The sequence below is a fragment of the Giraffa tippelskirchi genome, chromosome 1 (genome assembly GCF_054371585.1).
Source record: "Giraffa tippelskirchi isolate mGirTip1 chromosome 1, T2T-mGirTip1v1.2.pri, whole genome shotgun sequence".
Taxonomy (NCBI): domain Eukaryota; kingdom Metazoa; phylum Chordata; class Mammalia; order Artiodactyla; family Giraffidae; genus Giraffa; species Giraffa tippelskirchi.
Genome location: NC_137275.1, coordinates 74188817 through 74207638, shown reverse-complemented (window position 1 = coordinate 74207638; position 18822 = coordinate 74188817). Strand labels below are relative to the sequence as shown.

At 37.1% G+C, this 18822-nt stretch overlaps 1 protein-coding gene across 3 annotated transcripts in view; it reads right to left on the bottom strand.

Moving 5' to 3' along the window:
* Positions 1 to 445: 445 nt before the first annotated feature.
* Positions 446 to 18822, bottom strand: part of PKD2 (polycystin 2, transient receptor potential cation channel) — a 57080-nt gene continuing 38703 nt past the window's right edge. For 2 of the 3 annotated variants that reach the window (XM_081593637.1, XM_081593657.1), the window contains 9 exons: positions 17722 to 17889; positions 15054 to 15235; positions 13792 to 13912; positions 10546 to 10644; positions 8006 to 8127; positions 7634 to 7751; positions 6121 to 6284; positions 3005 to 3152; positions 446 to 2645 (listed from right to left, as the gene is read on the bottom strand). In XM_081593637.1, the coding sequence (XP_081449763.1) occupies positions 2409 to 2645; positions 3005 to 3152; positions 6121 to 6284; positions 7634 to 7751; positions 8006 to 8127; positions 10546 to 10644; positions 13792 to 13912; positions 15054 to 15235; positions 17722 to 17889 (1359 nt within the window). In that variant the 3' untranslated portion in view covers positions 446 to 2408. The remainder of the gene's footprint in view (positions 2646 to 3004; positions 3153 to 6120; positions 6285 to 7633; positions 7752 to 8005; positions 8128 to 10545; positions 10645 to 13791; positions 13913 to 15053; positions 15236 to 17721; positions 17890 to 18822) is intronic. The other variant, XM_081593648.1, reaches the window with a different exon arrangement.

The following is an 18822-nucleotide window of genomic DNA, read 5'->3' as shown; positions in this document are numbered from 1 at the left end:
ATGCTGGTAAGAGTGTGGGTAGAACTGGTACTTTCATGCATGTAGTGAAATTGTAGACTGCTGCAGTTATTCTGGAGAGCAATCTGACAGTCCTGGGTAAAATTAAATATGTGCCGGGGACTCAAAATTCCAACTCTTTTCATGTACCCACTGAGGAAAGAATGAAGTCAGCAAGGGAATTATGAACAAAGATTTTGAAATAGCAGAAATATTGGAGCCAATCGGAATGGTTAAGTACAATGTGGTGGCTGTACACTAGGAAATATTATGTAATCATTAGAATAATTTACAAGAGGTACATCCTACAGAAAAAGTAATGTGTCCATTGTTGTTTTTGAACATAAAAAGATACCTCTTTCAAAGTTTAAGCTTTTACTATTAGTCTCATGAGAGAAGATAAATTACCCAACTGCTTCTACTTAAGAAACAGACCAACTCTTATATCTGCTATTATATCAAGTCTTTATTAAGAAGTAAAGTGCTCAGTATTACAAATTAATGAAATTCCCAATTATTGAGACTTACATATGTAACAATTTCTTAATGGTACCAATATAAAGAGGAAGATGATAGGGGAGGGACGAGGTGGGAATTCTTCATGACTAAAGAAGAAAAAAATGTAACTTATGGGTAAAAAGAAAGAACTTTGCAAATTTTTACAGGTGAAATGAAAAAACAGAATAATAATAAGTATCATAAAAAGACTTTCTAGTGACCATAATTGGTATATGGCACATGGTCAATACACATGGATACCACATAATAGCTGCACTTCAAATTGAAGCTTGTTTACATGTAACAACATGGTACACATACATAAATACGTACACTCAATATCCCTGGAATGCAAATTTTAGTACCTAATAATAAAGAACTTTATTCAAAAAAAATATTCAAAAGAAAGCAAAGATGGAGATGAGCCATAAGAAATAACTGTTAAAGAAACGCAACCTGTATCACTTCTGTAGAAGACAGCTTAAAAAGGTTTTTTTGCTCATGTTTTCTTTGAAAATTTGACTGACAAAGTCTACCAGGTAAATAAGCAACTATGTGAATTTAAGCTATAGTATGAGAAACAGGTCTCTCTGCTATTCTCCAAGTGAGAATTATTCACCAGTGCATTCTCTCTTGCTTGTCTCATTAGCTCTCAAAAGGTCAGCTTACATAACAGTTTTGAAAAATAAGATTTTTAGTTTTTGTTAATAAATAGATTTCTTCCCCATAAATTTGATGAGCCCCTCTCCTAATGAAAAAAAGAAGGAAAAAAAACCCCTGCAAGTCAAACTTTGGCTGATACCTTCTGATGATGGTTGAACTTTCAATAACCAAAACTCCTTTTCATTAAAATGAATCCCACTTAGGTTATAAATTCTAATTTTGAAATGGAGGATCAAGAGTATTTGAGTTCTGTATTCTTAAATCAGTCTAAAACTCAAGTCTTCATATTTTATATGAATTTCAAAATTTCTTAATATTTTGTTTAAAATCAACATATTTGCTGAATCAAAACTTTTGATACATCCTAAAAATTTTAGTAAGTTGATCTTCCTAGATTAATTGCAAATAAGTTCAGCCACATGAGCAAAAGACTATACAGATAAATCTTTATACTAAGCTAATAATTAGGAAAACATCAAATTTAGTGATTTGGCTCCTTCCAATTCTATGTTATTGTCAGAAACGACACTTAACTCACAACTGATCTTTGATGGTTTCATGCAGCTCATTTCAAATGAGAGTGAAAACAGTGTAAAAATTAAGTGAAATGGTTAGTCCCACAGGTATTAGATATGATAAAATAACAAAAAAGCATAGTGTTCAACATTTATCATAAACCATTCATACAAATTCTAGCATAATGACTACATACCCATTCTATAGTTTGGGGTTCTTTTCCAATTTATCTTTTAGAAAAGTATACCCCAGGAAGGTAGTTAAAATAGAAGCCTCCTTTCTTAAAAGGAAGTTATGCATTAAGCCTATGAGCTAAGCCTGAGTGGAAAGGAATGCCCCTATTTTCCCTTCACACACTTAGCAAAAATGACAATACTGATTTTCGTGATTGGAAATAAAACTCAGAAGCCTTTGGACAGTTCTCTTCTAGCTTTAAAAGGCTACTTCATTGTCAACTGAGGGGACTCAGTCATGGTAACAAGTGGACACACCACTCAATATACTTTACAAAGAAATTTTTTTCCGTACTCAATATTTACACCTGGATTTCTTATATGAGAAAAAGAAACATCTTCTTTGATCATGGGCAAAGTTTATCTAAAATAAATTAAAGTGCAGAAGAATTAATGATTGGTCACAAAGACCAGCATCATATGGTGGTCAGGGCATATAAATAGTGTACTTGTTATGGCAACTCAGGACAGGCACCTTCTCACCTATTAAGAACACATGTCCTACACATGAATATTGGCACTCCCGTTTCCACCTCCACCTTCCATTCCTTCTGTAGACTGGGAGGAAGAAGGGCGAGAGCTCCTGGGGCGTGGCTGACCATTTAGTCCTAAGGGTGTGCCTAAACCATGACTTATTTGGGAAGCTGCATCGTCGGATTCCCAGCGTTCCAACTCTTCTCGCACAAGCCGTTCCATCTGTTCCCTGTGGATTTCATTGTCACGACCCAGCCTTTCATCCTAATGAAGGAAAAAGAAAACAAGATGTTGAGGTGGACTGATGTATACTCTTGAATTTAGGAATTGCCTTCGGAAATCTGGGGCTCCAATAATCCCACTTAGGTAAGGCTAGAACAACACCAGTCTTAACAGCAATTCTCAGAATCACTGAAGCAATTTTTTTTTTTGAGGGGGAGGGTCCAGTGAGGGCAGTATCATCAGTGTGAAGAGTATTAGGAAAGCAACACCTCTGGATTATCATTTTATCTGCACTGATTTGCACATATGGAGAAAAACATCCTCTTAGATTAAGGGTTACTTAAACTATGACCTTGATATTTTCTGGAATCAGGGTGTTTCTGTTTCAGATGACCACTAACCTCAGCCACTCCATCCAGCAGCCTTCCCAGCACCTCCCTTCTCTTCAGTTTGGCACGCTCCATGATCTCAAGCTTCACTATCACAGCATCAATCTTGGACACAATGCTGCCGATGGAGTGCTCCATTCGGTCCACTCGTCTCACTAGGCTGCAGGAAACCACAGTTGAGAGGGACAAAAATATCTTGTGTTGTTGACTTCTCAGCCCAGTTGGCTTATCAAATGGAAATGCTAAGATTTTTTCCTTAAACAATATTATAATCTAAAACGCTTTCTAAATAGTCTAGAACTTTAGAGATTTTTCATACACTGCTGGTAGGAATGCCAATTGGCACAGTTCTTTCGCATGTCAAGATTTTATCAGAAGTATGTCTACCATAAAAGGTATGCCTATCCTTTCTTTCAGATATTCCATTTTTTTTTTGAAAAGTTTTTTTTTTTTTTAACTTTTTATTTTATATTGGGGGAATTGCCAATGCTGGAGAAAAGGGTTTGATCCCTGGGTCGGGAAGATCCCCTGGAGAAGGAAATGGCAACCCACTTCAGTATTCTTGCCTGGGAAATCCCACCAGGAGCCTGGTGGGTTATATAGTCCATGGGATCACAAAGTAAGTCCAATACGACTTAGCAACTAAACAATAGGCAATTAACAATGTTGTGATAGTTTCAGGTGAACAGTGAAGGGATTCAGCCATATATATACATGTATCTATTCTCCCTGAAACTCTCTTCCCATCCAGGCTGTCCTTTGAGAAGTTTTAAAGGAAATAAGTATATGTGTAATTTTTGACTACAAGGATATTCTCTAGGGTTCTGCTTATTAATAGTAGGTCATTAAAATGGTTAATAATTAATAGAAGATTGCTTAAATATATTGTTTCTTTACACAATAAAATTCAAAGACACCAGAAATTATATTGTGACAGAATGTTTCATGCAATAGAATGATGTTCACATTCTAATCATGAAATAGAATGACATTATTTATAATGTAAATAAAGCAGTTAGAAAATAGTATGCTCACTTATGATCCCATTTTTTTGAATAAACACCACGTTATATAAATACTTTTTAAAAAGGAGACAAAACTTTTGGAATGGTAGCATGAGGGCCCTGGAGGACCTCTCCCCATTGAAACAACTATAACTGTTGAAAATTACTAATTTTTAAAAAATCCTGGAAATTTTCTTAAGGGCATACAATAAGAAGCTTTTTTTTTTTTGAGTAATATTTGACCTACAATCGGCTCTCTCTCCTGCTCCCTGGTTCAGTGTGACAGAGCTCCTCTAGGGGCGTATGCATGCTCACTCAGTCGTGTCCAACTCTTTGGGACCCCCTGGACTGTAACCCACCAGGCTCCTCTGTCCATGGGATTCTCCAGGCAAGAATACTGGAGTGGGTTGCCATGCTCTCCTCCAGGGGATTTTCCTGACTCAGGGACTGAACTTGTGTCTTCTGCATCTCCTGAATCAGCAAGGAGATTCTTTACCACCTCCAGGGGTGGGTCAGCAAAGAACACCCAGCCCTCTCCTGGCAGCTCCTACTGGAGGGCTACATTCATTTCCCAGGAAGGGTCAGGCTGTCAGTGTTTCTCATCCCTGTACCTCCACCTTCAAATCCACACTGCAGAGACTCTAATTCAGACAAGAATGGCTGAAGAGATGGGATTCTTTTCTTCCACTCAACTTCCAGCTGGAGGGTAGATTTTTTCCATGCTGGAAAAGGCAAGCTGAGAACACCAAAGGCTCATGCCTTATTCATGAAGCAGGGGTGTCATTGTGAGAGAAATGGCCCACTAGCTCTGGAGCAGTGACACCAAGGTTTTGCCTGGAAGGAGAGTCAGGTCACAGAACAGAGCCCCAAAGCTTCCCCAAGTGAACTGGCTTTATTTGGAACAAACTTTGGGGAAATTCAAGCCTAAGAGTGCTCTTAAAAACAATGGAGACTGTGGTAATAAGCAGTTAAGAGGAGGCTGGTCACTTCATGAGATCATCAAGTTAAACCATTTACCAGCTAGTTTATCAGAAAGAACCAGGAAAGAGAAGTCAGCCAAAGACTGGCTTCAAAAACTCCCCCTGAGAAGGCACCTGAATTTCACTGGATCAGACTGTGGAGCAATTTGTATCCCAAGGCACTGATGAAAATCACAGACCAATCAGCCAACAATTATGAGAACTGAAGAGGCAGACGTAGTATCAACAGAGGCAGAAAGCTTAACAGAGAGACCAGGGGAAGACCTGTAAGTCCTGTCTCCCCAGGATAACTGTGTGCGTGGTCCGGGCTGTGACCTCTGAGAAGTGACACTTGGAGGTTCACAATGTAGGGGAAATAGATGTCACCAAAAAACAAATATACAAATGACAACAAAAACAAGCTCTGAGGGGAAGGGGAATTTATAAGTATTTATAATATTATTTAACATCTCCAGTTTTCAAAAAAAATTATGAGACACACAAAGAAACTTAAAAATGTCACCGAAAGACAGGGGGGGAAAAAAGCAGGCAACAGAAACTGCCTTTGAGAGGGCCCTGATAGACTCAGTAGACAAAGCAGCCCACATAGCTATTATAAATATATCCAAAGAACTAAACTAAGTCAGGTAGAAAAATAAAAAATAAAGGGCAGTGTGATGACACAGTCTCATCAAACAGAAAATATCAATAAAGGAAGAGAAATTGTTAAAAAGAACTAAATAGAAATTCTGGAGTTGAAAAGAATAAGAAATGAAATGAAAAATTCCTATAATAAACAAACTACTTTCATAAAGAGAAAAGAACACCAATAATATTTATTAAAAAGAACTGACAATTAGTCATGGAAAAGACAAAATGAGAGAGGTGGGAGAAGCTAGTTAGTGTCATTTTGACTCGTCAACTCAAGTGAATGAGTGAGTGAAAGTCGATCAGTTGTGTCTGACTCTTTGCGACCCCACAGACTATACAGTCCATGGGATTCTCCAGGCCAGAACACTGGAGTGAGTAGCCATGCCCTCCTCCAGAGCATCTTCCCAACCCAGGGATCGAACCCAGGTATCCCACATTGCAGGCGGGTTCTTTACCAGCTGAGCCACACGGGAAGCCTCTTGTCAACTCGAACTATCGTTTCCTCAATACTTACACTTGAAACTCTTCATAAGAAACCCCACTGGAGACGCTGCCCCTCCTTCTGGAGCTATGCCCGCTGTCGTCGTCATCCTCCTCCTCAGAGTCATCCAGGCTTCGAGGGAAACTTCGGCTGCTCATGGGACGTGGTAAAGAGCTGTGATCCAAGTCCAGGTCCTCCTGAAGAAAACAGGATCACTGAGTGACGGGCAGGAACCCCTCAGCCCCACAGAAGCTTCATGGAGGACTGGGGCAAACGGGAAATGGGTGTGTGCCATTTACGTAGGATTCCTGTGAGGTTAACACCAGACTGTGATCCTCACACTTTTCAATTTCACGTATTGGCAAATGTTCAAAATAGATTTTAATGACCAGCAAGAAGTTGGTAACTCCTTGTCTGGACAAGAAAGAACAGTAAAAATACAGAAAAGCAAAGAAAAAAGTAAATGAAGAAATATGTTTTCACCTTTTCATAAAAGTGAACACATGAAATAGCTATGAAGTAAGGAAGGATACCATCTCAGAGTAAGAATTTTGACTAAATACAGCCATGTGAAAATATTATTCATTGTCTTCTTGCTCATATTTCACTATGACTGGTGAAGTTTTCCCACTTACGGGCATTGTTTTGTGGAGCAGCATTTCGAAACCACTGTTCTATACTGTCTCCTCATAGGAACTCACTTTCGTGTAACATTCATTTGTATTCTCTGTATTTCAATTAGCATGGATTTTCTGGGGTTTGTTTAACCATTTATTTTTAAAGTTAATGTTAAAACTCTAAATTATTTTTTCTGATTATAAAAGCTCATGTAAGCTTATTTTCAACAGTTTCATAGTAAGTATTCAAATGGAAGGCAATGGTTAGTTTTATTTTATTATACATGATAATTTAAAGGACAACTAAATTTATCTCTTCCGAGAAATCTTTTTTCCCCATTCTCACACACACTGTCAAGTATGTAACTACTCAGTTTTCCTCAAGTGGGTTACTAGAAAGCTTAGGGCTAAATCTGCTGCTCAATCTTATTAGGCATGACAGGGAGCTCAACCTGGTGCTCTGTGACAGCCTAGAGGGGTGGGATGTGGATAGCAGGAGTGAGGTTAAGGAGGGAGGGGGGTATAGTTATACTTATGGCTGATTCATGTTTCTGTACAGCAGAAACCAATACAACATTATAAAGTAATTATCATCCAATTAGAAATAAATTAAAAAATAAAAATAAAAAAAGTATTTTTTTTGTAAAGTGCATTTTTTAGTTTCATTCAGGTTTGCTTTTATATCTCAGTTTTGTTCTGCTTCAATCTTTTTTTCTGCATTTATGCTAACTGAATGCATTTCAATATATTATGGTGTTATATGTCCTTTTTGGAGTAGACAGGGTACTACTACATCAATGGAGAGAGAGAGAGAAAGAGAGAGGGAAAGAGAGAGACACACACATATGCTCTCAATAACTCACTACTTAATAAGCTGTTTGAAATATTGCAGGTGCTGAACCAATCATGTTCTCCTAAACCAGACCCACCCTCTCTTTTTCCAAGTCGTCTCGCATCTGCTGGTGCTCATGTTCAGTCAGTTCCTGGTCTCCATCCTGGTCATATTTTGTGAATATTGCCTCAATCTCTGCATCAGTATGGCCCTTCCTGAAATTAGTGAGAGGTTACAGATGAACTCATCCATGCACACGATCCATGCCAAACACAGACACACTGACATGCAGCAGGAAAGGAGAAACTGCTGAGTCAGGCCCAGTCCTCCCCTTACAATACATTCCAGAAAGACAGCCACCTCTGAAACAAACGTGTCTCTATGAGCACCTGGGCTAGAAGGAGACTTAAAACTAAGGATTTATCTTTACATAAGGACTTTCCTAGCACTGGAAAATTGAGATTCTTACCCTTTGAGATCTTGCCGAAGTTCATCGAAGTTTAACTTGCCTCCCCCTTGCCGCAGACTCTCTGAAATGTCATCCACAGTATTTTTCTTCAGTTTTAGTTTGATCAAGGCTTTATGGTAACCCTGCCGGAAAGAAAGACTGTTTTAGTTTATCCTTTTTCATTTGTTTTGCCTTTCAATTACAGTGGTAACTACTGTAAACGCAGTGACCAGAAATGGACCACAAAACAGGTGTGGGTTGGATAAATGACAAACGCATCCTGAGTTTTCCATGAAGCTCATGTGGAAGAGTTATGTGGGACGAGTCAGGTCTTTCAGGAAATGAAGAAGAACTAGGGATCTTTTGGTTTGTATTCAAGTTTAGTGTACAGGATGAAAGTCAGTACATTTCACAGCTGTCTGCTTCAGAGTATATAGGAATGTGCAATATTTCTTAAGAAATCTAAGAAACCTGAGTCATACATTAATTATTTCCTATATTATCTTACAGTTGATAATTTCCTTTCATAAGTCATGTGACAAGGAGATGAGGATTTTTCACTAATACACTGCAGTCAGTCCTTGCTATACATGGCAGCACGGGGCTGTACAAAAGACAGTGCAACTGTATGAAGCAATGTTAATTAATCAATGGGAAAAATTATGACTGTTCTGTGACCTTTGAAACTTTTAAAACATTAAAAACTCCCTCAGTGTAGGCTACACATTTATGGGGAAATTTAAAAAAGAGTAAAATGATTATTTTAGTACACTGACATTTTAAACAGTAGAAACATTGAAAATTGAAGTTTTATTTCTTGGTAAAAAACTTATTCAGACTACTCCGAACAATAATTGCCTTCTTCTTGTTACTGTATAACATACACTATTAAGTGAGCATCTTTTCTACGTCTTGATGAGTTATAATCCTTAACCTGGATCACCTTCCAATATTTTATCCCTTGCACTTCCGAAGTTGTGAAGTATCTGCGAGTCCCTCTAATGTGAAAGTAGTTGCCAGCATCAAGACATCTTCATCGTATTTGCCACAATCTCTTTCCTCATTTATGGTGATAAACATGCCTTCACTAGTCCTTCTGGCTGCTCTCTCAAGCTCTTGAGAGGTAGCAATGTCAACACTCCCATGGCCGGCTACGTATTTCTTCTAAAAATCCAGTTTGTTTTTAATTTCACTTCCAGTGTTATCATTCTTTGTTTCTTTGCTATACTTTCTTCTTTGCTGGCCTATTCTCTCCTTTAATTATGCATATTTATAAAATGTCACATGGGTTTATCACTGGGAGATAAGGAGGCAATATGACTATAAATTTTGTGCATAAACTGAATAGCAGATGCTCAGGGACCAACCCTTGACTCTGAAAGAAGTGACATTATGAGTCACTGATGATGATGCACATTTGTAATTTATGTAATGACTTACAGAGCTGGTAGTGAAGTTTGTCCTTCCTGCTATTATTCACAGTTAATATGCTATGATAACTGAAACATACTGTTATAAATGAAAGTGAAGTTTGTACTGTATGCTAACTACTCAGTCAGTATACTGCAATAACTGAAATTTGAACTGTGTTGAAAGGCTGGTGTTATTTTACTGAAATCACTGAAACTGGGCACATCAGACCCAAAAAGCAAAGTAAAGACTGCTTGTAATTACTCTGGGGATTTGCTGGAATATAATCAACTGTTATGTAAAGTTCAGGATAACACAAATGTTAGGTCTTATCCAAGGGTCTTTGTTTTACAAAGCGGAAGTTCTCTGTTTCAACACGATTCACAGACAACATTGTCCTGTGGTTTGAACCAAACAGAAAAATATTATGGTCAAGGAGCCACTGTATCCAGCAGAATGATGACAGGCAACAAGCTGTGTACTTCAGATGTAGTTATTTGTTATTGCTGAAGTTTTACACTTTAAATCAAGTAAAGAAGTCACACGGAGAAGAACAAAGTTCCCCAGCTTTCCTGTCCTGCCCCTCCATTTAACAATTCAACACTTCCTGAGAAGGTGCGTAAGTGAAAGTTCTCAGGACCTTAGGCTGTGGAGTTGCTCCAAGGACTTCTTCCTTTGACTATTTTAAAACCTCCCCGGAAGGTCAAGGGTAAAGTGTGAACAACAAAATATTTGCCTCTAAAACTTCTTTTCTTTTTTTAAAAATCAAAGTTAAGATCGAAGAAGGGAAGATGTCTTTATATAATCTTCTCTTCCCGTTTATTCTGAACTCTGGATCTCAAAGTGAGAACTGACTAGAGAAGGTGTCAAAATAAATAAGGATGAACCCAGCAGCTAAGCTCTTAAGAGGCAAGAGATTATTGAGAATTCAATTCTAGGGCATTAAAGGATTCCCAGAATTTAAGTCCAAGATAGCAGTGTATCTATCTCTATTTCCAACGTAGAGAACATTTAACTTATTCCTGGAACATAGCAATCTATTCTTTATTTTAAATGGTGTCAGTGGATCATGTGGATCTGGCAATCTGGTTGAAACAATGTTTATTTCATGCAGAAAATAAAATGATTCTGAGAATTAGGGCTTGTCATACCTTTCTGATAAGATCCGAGAGTTCCATCTCAGCTTTCTGCTGGGCCAAATCAGATTTAACTTCAGAGTAAGTATCATTGATGATGGCCAAAAACATATTCTGTTTGTAAATCAAAGAAATGTAGAGATTAAAGAAGAAACCTAAATATATTTTGTAAACATCAATCTAAAATTTGACACATTTGGCCTTTTTTAAAAACAATCTGAGTGTTTCAAGAAGTCATCAATTAATAGTTTTGCTACCAAATTCTTTGGGAGAATTAGTTTTTCCTTTGTTATGGCAAATATAAATGCAATATATATTCTTACTTACAAATGCAATATTTTGCAAAAAGAGACAAGAATGAAATACAACAAAATATTAATGCATTTACCTAGGAATGATGGGGTTATTTTATTACTTTTGCTTATCTATGTTCTGTACATTTTTCACTTGACATAAGTTATTAGAGATGTAGAACTCTAAATAGGTTCTCAAATTTCAGTAGTCAAGCCAGACAAGTAGAGTCTATGCTTATTTCAAATACTGTTATAATAGTTGAAGTTCACAGAACATATTTTAAGTAGTTAAAAAGACCTCCACAAACAGAAACATGGTAGGCCTAGCAGAAAAGATAGTCAAGAAAAGCTCAGTGGAAAAGACATAGACTTTGAAGTTAAGCAAACTTGGGTTTCGGTTTCTACCTTGGCACTGCCAAGACTATATTCATTCTTCTAGTCTTGATTCTAAAATTTATTTGTTTTTGCATTTATAAAATTGGAGAAATAGTAGTATCTCCACTACAGATTTGTGGTAAGGATTAATGAGTTCATCTGTGTAAAGTACTTAGGACAGAATCTAACAGATGGCAGTGCTACATTATTTATAGCTATTATTATCCTTCAGTAGTGGTTAGTCCATTTTCCTGACTTTTCCCTCCCCCACTATAATGATTTGCATTTCCAATGCCTGTATCCAATGGATTTTCTCAAAGTATCACACCTAATTGATAAGGTCCTTCTTTAACATGCTCTTCCTTTGGTTTTCCTTTTTAGCATGTGACTATGGTTTGTTAACAGTTGTGTATCATGTCTGTTTTCTGTACAAGTCCACAGAATCTTCATGAGAAGAGAGTTGGTATCTATTTTCCTTACTACTTGAATTCCCAGTACACAGTATATTGCCTGAAATGTGGCAGCTCCATAAATATTTATTGATGACTGATGAATAAACAAATCAGAGCTCCATTATTTTAATGAGCTACTAAATCTCTATGAATTAAGGAGGAATATCATTTAGGATTCTGTATCAGAAATGAGAACAGAATATAAAATACACAGAAGTTTGTGGCTTAATGCTCAATAATAAGGGCAGACAGCTGCAGTCAGTGGACTGTAACCCACCTTCGTTCTTCCCACACAGGCATCTAATGTTTTATGTCTCTTTTCCAAATGATCAATAACTAATGCCTGCAAATGTCAGTTGAAATGGATTACAGTGTGTGTCCTCTGAAGAGATTTCAAAAAATGGAAAGTGGCTAGAATGGTTCTTGAAGGTGTGGGGAGAGGAAGTTCACGGCCTCTCCATTCTGTGTCATTTGATTGAGGGGCGGACTCTGAACAGGAGGTCTTTCCCTGTTGATGGAGGGGCTTTTGCTCCTGGCTAAGCCAAGCCAGTTCACACCTCTGTGGTTTCTTAAGTGGGGTCAATAGATTAACACTTGGCAGTCATCTCAGAACAGTGGCCAGCCCTGCCCTTGGCTTGCTATTTACAAGGAATAAAAAAAAAAAAAAGATTTGTATTGACAGTAGCCTCCCCTCTCTCTGGAGGGTACAGGGAGAACAATTCCTTTTTGTGAAGTAGTACAAATAAATATTTCAGTATAAAGACAAAAACTAAGAGCTTTTCATGTTCCAGCCACTGATCTGATAAAATGACTGAACAATTTAGGAGGCACTGCCTGTTAGAAGCCAACATTCAAATATGTCCTTGTTTGAGCATTTCCAATTGCCACGATCATGTCTCTCTCTGGCAGATTGATGTACAGAGAAAACTTAGCGGCCTGAAGTCAACTAATGGGTCTGCCGCAGAACTCTCAATTCCTGATTTCTGTTCTCTTAGTAAAGACTTTGGGATTCAGATGCTTCAGAATTCAAAATATTACTAATGTAAGAGAGTGACAAAGGCTTACTCTTCTATTTTTTTCTTTAATATATGACAAGAAACAGAAACTTTTAAGAGGCTTAAGTTTAAAACTAATCATGATGCATACAGACAGCAAGATATAAACGCTATTTCTGATTTTTTCAGTCCAATTAAAGTACATCTAATTCTCAATCAGTAAATACCATATACTTGACCACTAAATACCTGGACCAACTCTGGAGCTCCTACAACTGAATTAATGAACTTTATACAAAGGATCTTTACAAAATCAATTAAAAATGGAAACAACACTGGTTTTTCTTAAGATGTAGTTAATACAAGGAAAATCTTAAGTGACAGTGTTTAAAATGAAAAATACCCACTGCCCAGGTTAAGCTAACTTAATACTTAGTGGAGTGGACAAATAAATGTATGAATACTAAGATGAAGAACAAAATGCCTTTCAAAAAAACTTAAAGGCCAAAATGCTAAAAACCTGAATTTGTACCAAACCAAGAGAATAAGAGGAATATTTTTGAAAATAAAACTTAAAACAACTCCCATTCATTGTGATATTTCATTTTAAATTAAAATTTGAAATATTCTTTGCATGCAGTCTTTAGATATATGAAATATGAATAAGTTGAAACAACCTATCTTGACCTCGACAAGCAACAATTCACTCAAAGGTCACTCCTGGTACCCTGCATCTGGCTTGCTCTGTCATTTTCTATTTTTAAAAAAGAAAAGAAGAAGGAGAGAAATGAAAAGTCATGCAAGCAAGTGACCATGAAAGTGCTGACATTTGTGTTAAAAAAAAAAAGCGTGCAAGCATATTCTACTTCTTAGGCAAAGCACTACTTTAGGTAACTATAAATCTGCATTTGATTTACTTTTTTTTAATTGAGTACATATATATAGATGAAGATCACAGAAAAGATATTTGGTGAAGACTTAAAACTGTGAATGAATGAGAAATAAAACAAAACATGTTTTCTAATATCTACTTTTTCCTAATTCCCAGGTCTTTAAAAAACTGATAAAGAATAAAGTGTGAGAGAAAAGAAAAGATGATGATTTATGAAGTTTAAATCATCTCAATATAAACAAAAGTGTACATACCAAAAGAATGAAGAACATAAAGAACACAAATGTTGTGAAATAAATTGGTCCCAAAACTCGATTAGCTTCCTCAATCTCTGCGAAGTTGATATCACCCAAAATGATACGGAATTGAGTGAAGCTATAAAAACAAAACAAAACACAACACCACAATACAAAAACAAAGAGTGTCTAGCATTCTTTTGACATAACATTTCTCAAAAGATAATTTCGTACTTTTGGACCTTTTTTAAAGATCAATGTGGAAAGCTGCCAAATAACAGAAAATTGTCAAACCCTTGGGAAAACTCTTGCTACTTATATGAGCAATTAAAAGCCTTCTAGAATAAAAATAATATGCTTTCATACAAAATGTTATTTTCATTTCGTTAAAAAGAAAACATAATAATTATTATTAGATTACTTATAAAGCAATTGACTATAAGAATTTAATACATAATCTGGGTAAAAGATGATAACTATAAACCTTCACAACGGTCACCCTGCATATGAATTTAAAATCTCTTAAGAAAAAAAGATTTTTGAAGGATAGCCAAAATTGTACGTGTTTGAAGATCCAATATTCTCAATGCACTTAATGTGGGGTCAGAACTGCTGTGTGTTGCCAGATGCTGGGTCTTAATCAGTAAAATTATTTCCATTCCCAACTTTCATGAAACAGTAATATTATTTAGGCTTTCTTGTACACAAAGCCCTATTAACTTCTATTATCATGACCACCATCTTTCCTAACTAACTCCTTTCTACAGGCCATGGAAGTCTGATACTGGCTACTTTACCTGCTTCTAACATTATATTTATGAATTTTAGGATAAAACCTGAAAATTCCTGCATTGGTTTGTGCTTCTCCTCGAATATTAAAAATAGCTTTTTTTTTTTCCTTAGAAAATAAGCTGAAGTTTAAATGTATGGCAAAAATATTTGATAGGAATAAAAATAGAGGCAAATTGTGTCTTAAATGCTACCATCTGCATTTGGTGCTGAGAAGACCTCATTCTTTGGGACAGAGCTGGTTTATGATAACTGTTATTCTATATCTTACTATTGTACTGTTAGGCTCTATTTTAAACATCAGCATTTCAGAAATTATTGTCATAATCGCATTGGTGGGTTAATGTTTTTGGAAAGAGAATTAATTCTCATTTTAAACCACTACTTTTAAATATTTGGTAGTTACACAGCCACCATGAAGGTTTCTTTAACCTTGAGAAGGCAGTGTTTTCTCTGATTAAATTTGTCTTCTTAATTTCATATATACTTACATACACTCTTGGAAAGTACTGAAGTCATCAACTTGAGTGCCAAAGACAAGGTATGCCAACTGAGCATACGCTAAGAAAATAATGAAGAACATAATTGCAAAGCCAAAGAGGTCTTTGGCACACCGAGACATGGTTGTAGAGAGCTGACTCATGGTCCTGTTAAAGCTGATAAATTTGAAGAGCTGCAAAAGAGAGGGAAAATACACACAGATGAATGGGTAAACAAAACGTGGTATATACATACAATGGATCATTATTCGGCCCTAAAAAGGAATAAAATTTTGATGCATGCTACAACATGAATGAACTTTGAAAACACTGTGCTAAGTGAAATAAGCCAGACACAAAAAGACAAATATTGCATGATTCTACTTATATGAGGCACCTAGAGTAGGGAAATTCATAGAGACAAACAGGAGAATAGAGGTTACCAGGAGCTGCAGAAAGTGAGAAACAGGGAGTTAGTGTTGAGTGGATAGAGAGAAATGGGGAGTTAGTACTGAGTGGATAAAAAGGTTGCAGTGCGGATGATGAAAACGTTCTGGAGATGCAGAGTGGTGATGGTTCACAACACTGTGAAGGTATTTAATACCACTGAATTATACACTTAAAAGTAGTTAAAGTGGTAAACTTTTTACATATATTTTACAACAAAAAAGAGAGAGATATAAAAGATGTTTGGTTTTTTTTTTTTCAAATCCAGCAACTTATATTATCTCATTCACGAAGTATTTGTTGAGGGACTACCATATACCAGGCATTGTTCTTGGAGCTGGGAATACACCAGTGAACAGAGCAAAGCCCCTGCCCTCATGTCACTTATATTTCACACGTTGGTTAAAACACGGAGAAAACAAGTTTAATTATAATTAAAATGATCATTGATATTTTTCCCCTAGAAAGATGAAAATAAAAGAGAAAAAACACACAAATGAAAACTAGCTAGGTAAGGCACAGGGAGCGATACTCAGTATTTTGCAATGACCTACAATGGAAAAGTGGAAGTTGCTTGGTTGTGTCCGACTCTTTGCAACCTCATGGACTGAAGCCTGCAAGGCTTCTCTGCCCATTGAATTCTCCAGGCCAGAATACTGGAGTGGGTAGCTGTTCCCTTCTCTAGGAATAATGGAAAAGAATCTGAAAGTATATATATATATATAAAACTGAATCACTTTGCTACACACTTGAAACACAACATTGTAAATTAACTACAGTCCAACAAAAACAAAAAGAGTTAACCTAAAAAAACACTAGTTAAAAAAACTCCAGAAAATACTTATTGAATATTATTAATATTATTTACTGTGCATCAACTGTGTGCCACGCATTGGCCAGGGCTCAGAGTGAGGATCTGCACCAGGCTCTAACTGCACAGTGACATCATGCATTTTTGTAGACAAGGCATTGAGGATGCTGCCCAAATTGGGCAGCTCCAGCCCAGAGGGCATGAATCCCACACAGTTCTAGCTAGGAGCCCTGGTGGAAGGACGTGGAGAGATCCATCAGAAATAGAGTTCTGATCCCTGCCTTAAAGAACTTAATGTTTTCCATGGTCTTGGGAGTAAGATATTTACAGGTGAAGCACTAAATTAAACACTCAGCCTGAGGCACACACTGAAAGAAAATATCTAGCATTTTACTTCAAGACCTCTTATAAACTGTTTCTTGCCATAACAAGACACTTTTGATGGTTGTTGTGACATTACTTAATATAGCTTCCAGTACTATTTCTATGAGATCGTGATTATTATTACAGTTTGTGATAATGGTTTGGTATGTTAGTGATGGTTTCTCTTGAACAAATACGTAAATGAAAACATGGCATGAGAGACTCAGGACAAGGTGTAAACCCTCTGATATATCTCAGGCCTTCCAGCTATGAATACCATTCAGAAAAATAAGTAACTGTTGGAAAGTACCTTCTATAAAGGTGTTCTTCAATAGAACTTAAAAATTTAAATTAAAATCTAGTCACTTATGACTAATGGCAGCTACTATCTGGATGGTACAATCACAGAACTTAACTGGTGACAGTCTGGCAGCTGTCTCAGAACTAAAATTTCGTGCATCTCCAGAATTGAGGCTTATTGTATATGACCAGACTCACACTTTCACATACAAGGAAATGTACATGATGCTTTAGGAGAAGAAGGAAATGAGTCCTGAAGGCACTACTTGGAAGAGGTGTCTGTCCAATCTCAATTCTAGGTAAAGCTTCCCTAAGGCCTCTACCTGGAGAGGAGGCAATGTTTCCAGAGACCATTTCCAATGCAGTCTCTCTCCCTTCCATTTCCCCACCCTTCCCTCTTCTTAGTTCCTTTTCCTTCACCTGGTCACCCCACATCAGGTAAAATTCAAACCCATCTTTGTCTCCGTATAGCCAGGGGCCCTAGGCCAGCAGACACATTGAAAAGGGCTCTTAATGCATTTATTAAACAAAACCTACAAAAACAGTTCTTGCAAGAGTGCAAGCAACCAGGAGCCTCATTCAACAGTGTGATAAAAGATCATGAGAGTCTTGCTCGTTTGTTTTAGTCATAATACATGGAGCAGCTTTGGCTACTTCAATTTGGCCACAGAAGCAAATTCAGGGCCTTCAACATTTTCTGTGACTCACACTAACAAAAAGAAGTAAATTAAAAATCTGAACGTGAAATTAATAAATTACCTTAATCCAGACAAAAAACACTATAACAGCAGCTATGTTGTTGAACTGTATTTGCCAGTATGCCAGATTCTCAAAGTTAGGGAAAGTATTTTGATCTTCTAGAAACTGTAGCAGAACTTCCACATTTGATGTTATATATATGTTAATTCCTATAGCGACCACTGATAGCTGGAAAACAAAAGATTAAATAAAGATATTATTACCGTGTTCTAGAAATCTATAGCTCACCTTAAAATGACTAGTTTATTTTCCTTCACCAGTGTATTAGTTCTAGAGCTCACCACTCTGTTCACCCAATGGCATTCATAAAAGTCATTCATACACTCAGAGAGAAAACCTTAAGCACTGCCATAAAAAGTGAAACAATACACTGTTTGCACTTCCTTAGTTAGAAACAGAAATTCAGTGAGAGCATGTGTGTGTGCACACACCCGAGATGTCACTTTGTAACAAATCACACAGGAACGCCTTCTGTTTTTCCTGCCACCTTCCTTTAAATCACTTAACTCTTCTGCTTTCTCAGGCCTCATCTCACTCTCTGTTTTCATTTGGGGGGCTATTTCTTCACTCTAGCCATCCATCCTTTCCTTTATTCAACAAATACATAGATATCTGCACATACAGCACTGTAGTAGGGATCAAGAGGAACAAATGGAAGTAGGAAGTACAAACCTTGTCCTTGAGAAACTTATACTCTGGTTCAAGAGTAAATAAACATACAAAGACAAACAGTACACAAACCTTCGAAGAAGCTGACATCACACAACACAGGTGAAGGGTGAAACAAGACGTATTAAAGGAGTGCTCATGGAAGAAAGGAGGAGCTTGGTCTTAGATGGTGGGAATGATGGGCACAGAGGGCTTGAGAAGGCTTGCAGTGGGAAGATGTAGCCCAGAGGTCCCCCTTGCCTGTTTCTGTCCTTTAACTCACGACCATACAACTCTTCATATCCGCTTTGGTTCTGGGCTATAAAACCAGGTTTGAGGGGAATACTAGGCCCTACTTGCATCCATCACCACTGGATGAACGTGTATGTGTGGTAAGAGCTAAGGGTCAACCATAAATGTCTGGCCCTCACGTAGATCCTGAATCCATGGCAG